The sequence below is a fragment of the Egretta garzetta genome, unplaced genomic scaffold, assembly GCF_000687185.1.
Source record: "Egretta garzetta isolate BGI_Z169 unplaced genomic scaffold, ASM68718v1 scaffold209, whole genome shotgun sequence".
NCBI classification, from domain to species: Eukaryota; Metazoa; Chordata; class Aves; order Pelecaniformes; family Ardeidae; genus Egretta; species Egretta garzetta.
The window spans coordinates 2,833,652-2,847,634 of record NW_009260839.1 but is presented as its reverse complement, the minus strand read 5'-3'; the positions used below and the strand labels follow the sequence as shown (position 1 = coordinate 2,847,634).

Genomic DNA, 13,983 nt, shown 5'->3' with positions numbered 1-13,983 from the left:
CTGACTCAAAGGGCTCTGTTACAATAGCACGGGGGCTCAGCAGTCAGTACCACACAAAGCAAGAACAAGATACAGAGGACAGTAACAAGCTGGCATTAATTTCACCTTAGAGCAGCACCACACCATCTATCACAGACTGTGCTCAGGACAGAAGATGCTTCTGTGGCCCTTGGCTGGACCAAGCCTGACCCACACATAAAGCATGCAGGACTTTTAATAATTCCTAGAGTTTTGATACAGCTATGAGAGGTTCTCATAGGGATGTGGAAAACTCCAGTACCTGTCTTAAGTCAGTTAAACCTTCTGACAGCTCTGAGGCTTCCTCTTCCCTCAGATGGTGTGTAGGGTGCCAGCTGGGTTCCTGCCGCAGTGGGACAACCATCCTGGGAATGCTCCATGGGCCAGGCACTTCCAGACACGCAGCTCCAATTAGCTTAACATTAAAAAGAAAAAGGGAATAAGTCTGAAATTGGCTTTCCGCTTAAGGTGTTTCTGGAAAGAGGGTAGGGAGAAGTAATAGAGCTCATTTTAGGACCGAGAAAATTCTGGTGGTCGTGATGATAATCTCCCTACCTTGAAGCTGGGATGACAAGTCAGAAGAACTGATGCTTGACCAGCCTTTTGCATCTTCCATCAGGACACACACAGAATGCATCTGGCCCTTCAGTATTACACACCCAGAACTGCTCCAGCATCTCAACGCAACCGATCCCTTCACTGCTCTCCAGACCATGCCCTCCGCATCCAGCCGATGAAGCCACAAGCCCTGGGGAGACTGCACCTCCCAGTACCCACAAAAACTCCAATTATCCCAACAGATTTGTGGCAGGCAGGGGCTTTCTTTCCTTTTTCCCTTCAGTGATTTGTTTATTCCTCATTAGCACACTGGGGTATTGAAGAGAGGCAGCAGATTTCAACAGTTGCTTTAAGACAGCAGAGTTCAAAGTGGAGAACGTAGTTTCTGTTTCTGCCATCTGTAACTTCCCATAGCCAGGTTCCCTGGGTAGGATGCAGCATACGCGGAGTCAGAGCTGTGATCAGGCCCCAGTCTGCTCCCTGTATCGGCACTCAACCTGCTTTTGAATTTTGCACTGCAGAACTCCCAACCACTGACAGAGAACTAGCACCATCCCTTCAAAGGCTGCAAGAAACAAAGGACATTCCTCAGCAACAAGGGGTGGCCAAAATGCCTTTTTTGAAAGTGGAAACTACATAAGCTGCTAATTTAGACTAACACAAAGTAGGGACCTCAGGCACAGAGAGCATCCCTGGCTGAACAGGAAGGGAATGCTGAGCACTTCTCAGAGAGCACATTACAAGAAGAGAAGAAAAACCTCCGTAACTTCCAGCATCCCCCAGTTCCTGGCCATCACTGAAACTTGAAGGATTAGAAGGAGACTCCGGGGTGTTTCAGAGCTGGTTGGACTATCCCCTGGATACACTTGCAGGTATAAAAGCACCCGTGAAGAAGAGCTCCTCAAAGGAGAGATCTTCTCACTCATTGCAGCATCCAGGGCAGGGAGTGCAGCCTCCCAGCAATGCCAGCATTACCCCACACCATTTCACCCCCAACAGACTCTGTTCCTGCACCTCCAAGGCTATGACAAACAGCTCCAGTTTTCAGCCATATTCAGGTCCTTCCCCAGCCCCACAGCCATTTACAGCGAGACCGGCAGCAAGGAGAAGGAGCACCTGGGAGAGAGGACAGACAAAGGGAAGTACTTGGAAAAGCCCAGGTACAAACCCTGCAACTCCCAACCCACAAAGATTTCCTCAGCTGCAATAACCATCAGTGAGAACAGGATTAGCACAGCTATCACTCCCTCTCATAGCTATCTTTAATAGTATCTTCCCCTCACCTTCTCAATGCTCTCCAGAACTCCCTCTCATAGCTATCTTTAATAGTATCTTCTCAATGCTCTCCAGGATAACTGAGCTCTGACAGATCTCCTTCAATCACAGCACCCACTCCAGCACCCAGAAGTGCTGCTCTCCCACCCTTGCTCTTTTATTTCTTCCTCTCCACCAAGGCACTTGGTGCTAACGAGGCTCGTTAGGCTTCCTGCAGCCCTGCCCATCTCCCTGCTCTGTCTCTGGCAACCCTCTGCTGGCCAGGCTCTGTACACAAGCACGCTGCAGCCACATTTCACCCAAGAAATGACCCAAGGAAAAGACACTGTTCTACAGCATTGAAGGACACCATAAACAGACACTATCTCAGCCCAGGGAGAGCTCCATTGCCTACGAGCTCTCTCACTGAGGATTATAATTTTGCAATTTGCTCCTTTACCTAAGCCACTGCCTAGGACCAGCTGGCTGCCTTTTTCAACTCATTTTTGCGTGTCTATTAAGAAGCATGCACGGAGTGCAGGTGCAGCCTCGGGCCATCAGACCCTTTCACCATGTCCTGTCACCTTCTGGAGGGCCCCTGGGCTCCTTCATGGGTGGGACATGAGCTGCGCTGGGCCATGGAGCAATGAGAGCGAGGTGAGGTGAAATAAGCACCTCATGCTGCTGGTTGGACTCCTCTGAGATGCTTTTTGGAATGAGATGCAGAGGGCAGGCCGTCCTGGTTCTTCTCAGTTGCTGATGTGCTACTTGATATTGCCGTAATCATTGGCTTAGAAGATGGCAGCCTCTCATCTTTCTTTTCCTAAGCAGGGGCATTAGCCACAGAAGTTAGACCGTCATCCTGCACTGCATGCATATTTAAATAACCATGCAGAATGGAAAAACTCCAACAGAAAAAACAAGCAGGGATCAGTACCCAAAAGCAGTTACTAGTCTGGAGGTGGTGGGACACTGTAGGACGGGGGAGAAACAAGTTTGACTCTCTCTGGGAAAAAAGAGACCTGAAGGCTGAACTCCAAATCCCTTTCTGCTCACTAAGCTGTTGTCACCGATGCCAGCCTGTCTGAGCCGGTGGGATAGGGCAGGAAAGCTGAGACTCACCCAGACCTAGGTTAGAAGGCTCCTGCAGTTTTTGCATGAGGTAGGTTCATAGTTCCTCTGGGCTCTTCGTATTTAGGCATCTAAGAGATTTTACTGGGCACTCATAATTAGATGGGGGGTTGAGCACTGAGTTGAGATGTCTACATTTTCAGACGTAGATGTCTAATGTGCCTCTTATTCCTTCAGTTCTTTGTGTCAGGTGTTCGCAAAATGGCCTGAAAGCCCAGGTCGATACCAGAAGGCTGTCCCAACCAGCAAGTGCCCTTGCTTTCCTTCTCATGGCCGTGGCCCAGGCAGCTCTGCCGGAGCGTGGAGGTGGTCTTCTGGCCAACCCCATGAGCCACTGCCACCCCCACAGGTTATATCAGCTCTGGGCCAATTTAGCATGGGCTAGAGACAGAACTGGGGTGATAAAACTGCTTCTTGTTCTTCCGCTTCTCTTTTTGTCCTTATTTATGTCCCCCAGCTGATTTTGTCATAGATGTTATTGATGAGATACTCAGTGATGCTGCAGAAAAGTTACTTGAGATCCTGCTGGGGTTTTTTTGAGGCTTAAAAGCACGGAGAGGAAAGCTGTCAGTGCCTGCCATAGGAAAACAGCTGATTCAAATGCTTCAGACGTCAGAAAAAGTATTTTCAGTTTGTAACACAAACCTTTTCCCACAATCATCCTTGGAGACTGATGGTAGGACACCACTGCCAAGGAGAAGGAAAAGCGCCTTTTGTCTTTCTTCCTACTTTACTGATGCATTAGGGTGATAAGGATAATCTGGTGGGAGTTACAGCTGTAGTCATACAACAGTTGTCTTGGAAAGATGTTTCAGGAACAAAAATGAGGGGCTGCACAATTTTCCAAAGCATAAATCTTCCCATTTTGAAAACTGCTCTCGAAGAGCAACTGGAAATACCCAGTCTAGAACTGGCTTCCAGCTGGAAAGGGCAATGATGGTGATCAGTGCTTCACTGCCAGCAGCATACTGGGATTAACTGGAAAGTGGGTATCTGGCAATTTGCTCAGTAGGTGCAGCATGCGCATCGTACCCTGGAAATGCCACGTGCTTCTTCTCCAGGAGAAATTAATGTCCGGTGTTGTGCAGCATTTACTGCACCCAGTCCGGGTGGGGAGTGCGGTACCCTTCCACTGCAACATCTTGACTTTAATCAAAAGTGAAGGGAAGAAAAAGTGCTGGTTTATGGGGGGAACCAGGAAAGAGAGGAAGGCTTTCCCTTTTTTCCTGTTAAACCGCAGGGTAAAAGAGGAAACTGGCACATGTTTGTGTGCATGTGCACGTGTGCTTGTGTCACGATATTCCACTTGCCCCACTGCAACAGCCTCCATAGCATTTGCAGGGAGTAGTGTGCAGGGGGCCGGTGCTTCCCCCGACTGCCAGCTGTAGCAACAGCAGCAGAAGACCACACAGCCAGCACCTCCCGGTCTTTTCCTCCAGACAACCACAATGGGAACTTCAAGGGTGCTTTTCTTTAAGATGGCAAGGATTTCTCAACTGAAATCATGCCTCCATTCTCATTTATTTCAACTACCGACCTGGGAGTTGCACTGCGTTTTAGCGGGACACGCGCACGTAGAAGAGGAGGGCATGGGACGGGTCCTGCTGCAGAGTCACGTCCTGGGGACGAGAGCCGCTGCACCATGGTGCAGATGGCAGCGCCATTTTCAGAGCTATAAACAGTATCATTGTCATAGCTCTTTGAATGGTACTGCCATATGTACTGGAAAATCAGCATTTATGCTTGTAAGGGCTTTGGGCCAGCTGGATTTTCTCCCCATTTGGATGAAGCCGATTCCTGAAGTATGAATGAAAGCTGCATGCTGCTTTGGAGTAATTCCCCCTCAGTACTTACTTTTGAGTCTCCAAGGATCATCATGTTCTCATCAGCCTCCTAACCTGCAAAACCGAAGTGTCCTGCACATGGAGAGATTGCTGATGCAGCCAAACCTCCCTGCTTGGTTCCAGAAGAATCAGAAAGTTCATGGAAATTTTTATAGCAAACCTGCATGTTTTCTTTAGCAAGTATTGTACTTTTACGGTAAAGTGTATTTGACTGAGTGTGTATGTCTGGGTGGGTGGGTGGAGAGAAAGTGCTCGTCTTAATCAATCTTCAAGGGGTGCACACCTTGCCTGGCTCCCAGTGCCACTCACATTGCACTCCCCTCCATTTGTATTGCTGAAGGATAACAGCCATGTGCCGCAAAGGGAGAAAAGCATGATGGCAAAGGGGACCACCAGTCAAGTTGGCAAGCAGAGCAGAGCCCAGCGGTGCAGCAGCGTCAGGGCCATGCCGCCCCCAGAGCTTGAGGGCTGCAGTCTGCTCAGGGGAGTCCCCTGCCTTTGCTCAGCTTTGTCCTTGCTGCAAGAGTTTTGCTCTAATGTTCAATTTTTTGCTGACCCAGCTTCTTTTTGGCAAAGAAAAGGGGGAGGCCAGCAGCTCTGGGCTTTGCTAAGAAAAAAACTGGTATGGCCCTGTAAAGATAATGCAGGCAGGTGGTAGGGAAGGAAATGTCCTGTTTGCCATGAAGCCATCACAAGCACTAAGATGCTTTTCCTGGAGCAGTGGTCCTGCATTGGGCTGGTTCTGTTCTGGCACGAGTTCATGCTGGTGAACCGGATTTCCCTGGGCAGTCAGTCCCTCTTGGGAGATGGCTCAGACCATAGCTCAATATAGCTAGGGATGCAGAGAGGGGCCAGCTCACAGGGAGCAAACGTTTATGGAACAAGAGCGAAACTGTAAACTTTCCTGGGCTGTGGCCAAGCCTTTCAGTTGACAAATGCCAGATATCTCTGTTTAACCTTAGTCTGATTCCTACTTCAGAAGTGCCTACAGAGATCTGAGAGCCACGGAACCGGGCAATGTGTTTCTGATTCTGTGTATATAATGCAATAGATTATGATGACTAATGAGTCCAGGCACTTGTGACAAACATGCAGTTTACTTGGCCACCCGTTTAGAGACGTACTCTAAGAACTAATTAATTCTTTCAGTTTCTGGATTAAACTATTGTGCAAAACATCCCATCAAACAGAGAACATTATACGGTATGTTACTGTAATTAAAGAAAGAGAGAACTGAGCTCGAGAGATGCCCGCAACACTTAATTAAGATTAATTAAACAACATGATTTACAGCTGGAGAAAATGAAACTGAGCAATTCGGAACTGGCTAGACGAAGCGGCTGTGACATGCTGAATTCATGCAGGCACTTGCTGGGAACATGTTGTTCAGTAACGCTGCTACGGCAGCCTCACCAACCAAGTTTATTCAATGAGGTGGTGTTTAGCCCCTGGAGTACACCCATGGTTTTGGCCAAAGGCAGGCACGCCTGCTAAACAGCGAGGAGGGAAGACCTTGGCGGCGGGAGGCTTGGTAGCACAGCTAAGGCACTGCCAAAATACACACAACGTTTCCTTTCCAAGCCCTCTCTGAGGCAGCGGCTAGATTAGTGTGTTCTGAATTTCTCTCATCTCTTACCCTGGTAGCAACAGAGTTTATCTGTGTAACAGAATTACCACACTCCAGGCACACCAGATGCATGAAATGGTTAGGAGAAATCAGCATTTCTTAGCCTATTCAGAATGAAAGGATAATTCCAGGCATCGGTGTCATTGGTTCTTACTTCAGGAGGGAAATCCTGAGTTGTCTCTCCCATAAAAAGAAAGCAAGAAGCTTAGTTGGTCTGGGTCAAATAAAAAAAAAAAAAAAAAAAAAAAAAGTAAAAGTTTTTTTTTTTACAACAATTGGGGAATCCCAGCCCAGAAATCCCCATTTGACCTATCACACCTTTTGTGCCTCAGCTGTGATGTTCTCTTGCTATACATGTGCTCGGGGCATGCCTGTGTCCCAGGCAGAAATCTGCAGCTATTCTTGGGTGTCCTGATACATTTTTTTCTCAGCTTCTGGTTTTGCAAACCTAATACCTATATAATAGATGATCTCAATAGATAGCCTCTCTCCATATTTTATTTCTCAGCCGTGACAGTCTCATAGCTGTTTCATTAAGCCATGCATCCTCCTAAATAGTCTGAGGTCTCAGTACTGCAGTGTGCTGGTTTTGTATCCTCCCAGCGTGTTCACAGCCAGTTTGGGAATTCCCACCAGAGTTCAGTGGCAGTATATTACCAAGTTTTGTAGCTGAAACCATGTTATTCAGGCTGTTGTTAATCACCGTAAGATCCTGCTTAGTGCTTTTCAATCACTCAAAAGCTGTAAAGCTCAGTAAGAAAAATACCCTTTGCACCAATATAGACAGCTGAAATTACTTCCATGTTGATAACTGAATTGCTTTTTTGGATGGCATATGCAGTGACAAATCTATCTGGAGCCACCAGATCTGTGGTCCTGTTTGAAAGTAATTTCCTGACTGCATTAGAAACACAGGGACAGTACAATCGCCATCTCCTCTTGCTAAATAGGCTTATTTTTCAGGTAACCCATCCTAGGCTCCTCTGCTACTCTATTAGGGAAAACACTGAAAGGTTTGGCTGCAAACTCAGTGTGGAGATCATGATGTGTAACCCACTCCATGGGTCTGCAATAGCAAATGGTCTGGGGGTGAAGTGAGGAGGTGAGCTGGTTAATGACCTTCGTGAACGAAAAAATTGCTTGTCATTTTAGGGTGCTTGATCCTAAAGATCTTGTGTTTCCCTGATGTAATTGGTGTGACTGTGCACTGAAAACTGGCAGTGTTGTGATCATCCGTCTCCTTCTGATCCTTCCCATGACCACACAGGTGATTACCGAGGTGTCCTGGGGGCTGGTTGCTTCGTGGCTTCCAGAGAAGCGAGAAGGTTGAGGTTGGCTGCTTTGACAAGGAGATTGGGCCAGTGTCTTCAGCATCTCAAGTCCTTCACAGTCTTCTGTCTGTCCATGTTGATGAATTGTAAGGGAGAGACAGCAGTGAGCTCCTGAGGCTCTTTTACTTGTTTTTGCCTTACTTTACTGTGGTGTGCTCGGCCCAGAGGTTTTAAGTCAGCTCACCTATCTGCGAGCTTAAGAGTCAGCAAGACATGTAATGAAAACAGATGTACTGGACTCTGTATTCAGCTCTTGTCATGCTCTCAACAACTTCCAAGCCCCAAGGTCCCTTCTCTCTTGTCAGTTTAATTGCATTTATTTATTTTTGTTTAGAGAATATTAGATCACAGAGAGGGATAGGCTAGGTGCATCTCCTTCTTCAGATCAGCACTAGCATGCATAACTCTCTGCTCTGTGTTTTTTTAGTGCCTCCAAAACACATGTTCCTTTATTTTCTTGCTTCACAGAGTAATAATTTTTATTTTCTCTGTGTTAATCCTATGTTCAAATCTAACCAAAATATTTCCTTCCCCCTCTCTCACACTGCATCACTTGTAGTCTCATGCCTCCCTTTTGCCTTTCACAATGAAAAAATAGAATATTTTCCCTTCCAACTGAAAATATTCTATTCTATTCTATTCTATTCTATTCTATTCTATTCCTTTTAGTGTGAGCAGTGGGAGTAGAAACTCAGGACTTTCAGGGTCTCATCTAGCTTCAAAACAAACATTTAACCAGGAGCTCAGAGTTGATATTCTCAATATCACAGGGGATGCTTGGAAACTTTTAATTTCATTGCTGGGTATGGTTGAAATCACACTCCTCAAATGTGCTCATTAGCCAAGGTGTGACAATGTCCTCCTCAGATAATACTGTTCTCAGATATTAGTTTAAAGATAGCACAGTTTTGGATGGAAACCATCCCACAGTTTAGACACCAAAAGGTAAATATTTGGGTTTGCTTACTTATAAATAACAAGCAATTTCTAGCACAAGAGAAGGGCTGAGAGGCACAGTGTGTGAAAGCCACATGCTTTGGCCAAATCAGAGAACTCTGCTCCAGAATAAATCACGTCACTTTTAAAAATAATTAGTACTGTCAGACCATTCTAAGAAGTGCGGGCAAAGGATTTAGGATGAGCATTGATAAAATAACAAAGGACAAATGTCTGCAAAGTCCAGCACACCTCTTACTATTTCTTTTGTAAGGGCTAATACACCTTCACATTTTTATAGAAACAGATGAATTTACATAAAAAGAGGGCAAAACCTTGTTGTATTTTGTACATGTAGCAAGTATCATGCTAATCATGCAGGTGTGTCATCTTTTGCTAAATTGGGCAAAGTGCATCTTAGATTGCCTCAATGTAACACAAAGAATTGTAGGTACAACATTGGGTTTATTTCGTAAGAGGATGGACCAGTGATTGCTGTAGCTGAGCCAAAACTTAAGTCAGTTACGTTTGAAACTTGCCAGCTAAAATGCAATTTTCTGTTCCATTTGCTACATGTATCATCGCTTTGCTTTCCCTCAAGAAGGGGAACAAACATAAATCTGAGCAACATTTATTTACCAAAGCAGAGGCTAAGGCAGAGATTTATAGACTGTGTCGTCTCCTCTGAAGCAGAAAATACAGAGGCCCAGGAGCAACCAAGGAAGGGGATACCACAACCTTCAGAAGTTTGAACTTATTTGTTCGCTGCTGCACTTTAAATTTGAAGGCAATATATAAAGCAATGGACAGGTAGGGTCTGCCAGTTTTGTGAGCCCTGAAAGACACTCACATCTGCAGAAGGACTAAAAGAAACCACAAAATAGCCAAAGCAGCCTAGTGTTAACAGCAGGTATATGCAAATAACATATTTACACACACAGGTACAAACATGAAGAGACACAGACAGAGGGTGATATTCCACCAGCTTACACCAAGGCTCAGAAAAGCTGCAGTACGGTGGGTTCAGCGATGCACCTGAATTACTGTACAGCATAGGACTGGGGTGCTCTGGACATCAGGTCCATAGGTTGAAGGGCTGGAGCACCCAGTGAGAGCTTCATTATATGAGAGGGGAAAGAAATCTCCTCTGTGGTTGGCCTGGCTTAGAGAAACAGCTCAGCCTGAAGGACTCAGCCTGCAAGGCAGCACGTGCAGATATTTTCACTGCAGTGGCAAACAGCACAAAAAGGCATAATCTGATCTCACAAAAAAAGTTTAAGTTCTTATCTGAATGTTCCCAGCATGTTTTCATAGCTGTGTTTGCCTGCCCAGAGCAGCATTTTCTCTTGGACATCCTCCTTCAGCCTGGGACTCCCTCGGGCAGCAGCAGCCTCTGAGATGCTGTTAGTTACAAAGACGGGGCAGGGCTCAGCCAGGTACGCAGATGTCTCCTGGGGAAACGCTGCAAGGGCATGGTCAAGGTCCTACCCTGTAGAGCAAACTGGACCAACACAACCTCGTTGGAGGACCTAAAGGACCTAAAACAGCATAAACTGAGGAAAAACACAGATGCGGTTTTGCTTACTTTATGTCTGGTTTTGGTTTTACATTTTAAACATTTGTTGTTTAAATAAGATACTGATATTTCTTGTGCTGGATAGACTATAAAGAAATTCCTTAAGTAAGCTAATAGCAGTTCTCACGTAGGCAGAAGTTTCATTTGTGGATCGAAGGGCGATTTTGCACCTGAGGTGTGCTGGGACATCCACTCTTCTTCCCAGGCACCCAGGCTTGGGTTCTTGTGCTTTCTGAACCACTCGTGCTGTGAGGAATGGTTGTACCTGTGCTGAGAAGTGACGCAACTTTGAAAAAGCTGATCTTGCAGAACAGAATTTGCCACAAGATTTGGTGACTTTGGGCTTATCTGTCCCATCTGAAGCAAATCAGTCTCTTGATTCTGAATCTGTATGATACTTAAAACATACAATGACTACTGCCACAGCACAAATGACAAGTATATTTATGATCTGTCCTGACAGTTAGCGTTCAGGTACCACATACTGTTGTGGTTGTTCTCTGTCATTTGCAGGTATAACTCTGATATGTGACTTGAATGCCAATGAAAATATGTATTCCACAGATCCATTCCAACAAACTCCAGAGCTTCACATATGCTTAAAGGACTCAAACTTGGCTGAGTCAATCCAAAGACTCAATATTCATAAAATATTTTTTGATTGTTTTCTGTCAGCATTTCACTTTACATCAAGTAGAATAAATGACTACTTTTACCTGCAGCTTAATTTCCCCACCTTGTATTTCTGCAAGGAAACTGAAAACTTACTTGTGTCAGCAGGGGAAGGAACATGACTTTATCGGTGATCATTGTGTGCCTTTATCCCAGCTGATAGCCAAATATTGTGGTTGCACTAGTTTCCTCCTCCTAAGATCAAAATTGATCAATACAGCTCTTAAGTGCCATGTTCCAATCTACAAGGCATTTGTGCAACAGAGGACCTCAAACAGCATTGCCTAAGGCTCTTTTTACTTTATGAAACCCACCAGAGAACAAATACCTGCTTTGATTATGCTCCCTGGATTCCCCTCACCCTCCCAAAAATTAGAAACTCTTTGCAGCTATGCTCTTTCCACCTCAGATTTTTGCCTCTCCTGATACTTGGAAGAAGCGTCCTTGGATGTGGTGTATTCAAATCTTCAGACTGAGCTCAACATTTCTCTTTTGGACATCTTCAGAAGAGATGAGGTTCTGCTTGTTATGATGCTCAGATGAGAAATTTTTTTCCTTAGGTCCTTCTTGCATACAGAAGTTCAGAGGGTCCCTGAGCCCGGAGGGGAGCAGTAGCTGACATCACTCGTACGAGATCCTCACTAGCAGATGTCCAGGAACTACTCCTGTTGAGATTGGAAAGGCTGAAGTCAGATAACAGGCTAGTATCACAGGATGTTTGGGGATATAGCTGACAGAAAATGGGGACTTAGCAACCTCTGAATCACACTGAAACGAAGAAGCTGTCAAAGGCTCTTCCTGTCCTCCCCAGCACACTCCTGAAGATGATCTAACCTAGCCGTGAAATAGCTCTTGGCAGGCAAGGCGGATGAGCAAACAAAGCATCATCCTTCCTGAGGAACAACAGGGGAATGAAAACACAGCCACCAAGCAGTATGTACTTATTGGCTTATTTTGGTATCAGTTTTAACCAAGCTAAAAATGAGGAGCAACTGTCTATGAAAGTGATGCAGGGAATTAATGTTTGCAAGGGGGGCGTCTACGGGAGGACAGAGTAGGATGCGGAGCACGGAGAGTCTGCTGCTGCCCTTAGTGCACTGAGGGAAAATGCGGCTGCATTTATCAAACCAAGGCTGTATGGAGGAGAATATGGAGATTTTACTCAAATTAAGCACCCACTTCCAATGTCACCATCTGTGGTATGACATTTAATCCTAATAAAATGCTTACAAAATAAGACTAGCTATGAGCACAGCTCAAAATTTTGCCATGTTAATATTTTTCATAATATGACGTATAAAGTTTTAGAAATTCATACCCAGTGGGCTGTAAGAGAGAAGCGGTCTAAAGTCAGGAATGCGCAAGTTCATGTGTATCATAGAAATATTAACTGGAAAACCTTGAGGAAGAAGAAGAGAGGAGTGGCAGCTCCCATGCAACACTACATGGTGAAACGTGGTATTTGCTACCTGACCCGTCCTTCCCCGGGAGCAGGATGGATAGCTGAGAAAAGGCAGCAGCTCCTGTAGCCAAAGAAACTTTACCTTAAGTTAGTAAGGCTTACTACAACTTAACCTAAAACAAAGTAGATACTAGTTGAGATTAATATGAGCCAGCAGTGTGCCCAGGTGGCCAAGAAGGCCAATGGCATCCTGGCTTGTATCAGGAATAGTGTGACATCCGGGAGAAGAGGCAGGGGAGACCTTATCGCCCTCTACAACTGACTGACAGAAGGGGGGAGCCAGGTGGGGCTCGGCCTCTTCTCCCTGGTAATGGATGATAGGACGAGGGGGAATGGTCTGAAGTAGCGCCAGGCCAGGTTTAGGTTGGACATTAGGAAATATTTTTTCAATGAAAGGGTTGTCAAGCACTGGAACGGGCTGCCCAGGGAAGTGGTCAAGTCCCCATCCCTGGAGGTATTTAAAAGCCAGGCAGACGAGGTACTTAGGGACATGGTTTAGTGGTGGGATGGCAGGGTTAGGTTAACAGTTGGACTTGATGATCTTAAACGTCTTTTCCAACCTAAATGATTTTATGATTCTATGTTAAAGGCACCAACAAGGATATTTATTATTAGTTTTGATCTTAATACTGGGTTTTGTTATTTATTTTTTGTGTAATTTTTCCATTACCAGAAAAAAAATAATTTTCAGACCTTACCATTAGATGCCTTAAGATAAGTACAGCTTCACAACACCGCTTTCCGGATACCCAGAAGTTACCAGCATACAAACCCATAGACATCGCATGGGCATGTGTGTGAACTGGCCCTACAAAAGGCAGGGAAGGATGATAGGTACCCTGGTGACCAGAAAACTCACCGGCAGGCTGTAGAGTAGGAGGGAACATGCGTGAGCCCCAGATGCTGTGAGGGAGTTTGATAGTTCGCTATTCAGAAAGGAACTTAAATTGGTGACTGACATTAACAGTGTGCATATGCTAGACTGTTGTTATAAAACACATAATTCTTTACAGAAAGTCTTGTTTTGACACAAAAAAAAAGTTCTGCTATTGCACACACAAAGTAGACACGTGAAAATGATGAAGAATTCTTTGCCTGAAGATTTGAACAAATGGCAATTGTCATTTTTCACTGGATACGTCACTGCAGAAAAGCCACCCCTTGCCCAGGTAGCTGCCGTTCTAACGCTGTGGCATAGGGTTGAAGCCTGACAAACAAAAGTCGGTCCTGGGGCTCATGTTTTCTGGTCTGCAATGCATTTGGAAATTGTGGTGTCTCCCCTGCACAAGGAAACAGCTCCAAGTGGTTTTGCCACTATTTCATTCCACAGCTTTGACGAATGGCTTGTGGTTTTTTGGTAGCAGAAGAAAGATTTAATTATGCCAGTTGTGAGATCTCCATTTATTTAAGAAAAAAAAAAAAAATCATTATCTTCCATTTGAATATTCTTAATTGATCCTGCTTGTACTTCAGTAACTGAAACACCTTACTTAAAAAAAGAGAAGCCCATTATGAGCTATCCATCTGCTGGTTGTTATAAACCACTCTGAACATGATGCTGGGTATTTCCAATG

General features: G+C 45.2%; 1 protein-coding gene across 2 annotated transcripts in view; it reads left to right on the top strand.

Moving 5' to 3' along the window:
• HTR4 (5-hydroxytryptamine receptor 4) overlaps positions 1–13,983 on the top strand; it is a 98,050-nt gene that overhangs the window by 67,102 nt on the left and 16,965 nt on the right. The window contains exon 6 of one of the 2 annotated variants that reach the window (XM_035902456.1): positions 11,508–12,597. The exons of the other annotated variant lie outside the window; for it this stretch is intronic. Within the exon in view, the coding sequence (XP_035758349.1) occupies positions 11,508–11,562 (55 nt within the window). The 3' untranslated portion in view covers positions 11,563–12,597. Of the gene's footprint in view, positions 1–11,507; positions 12,598–13,983 lie in introns of those variants that run through there. 2 annotated transcript variants of the gene reach the window in all.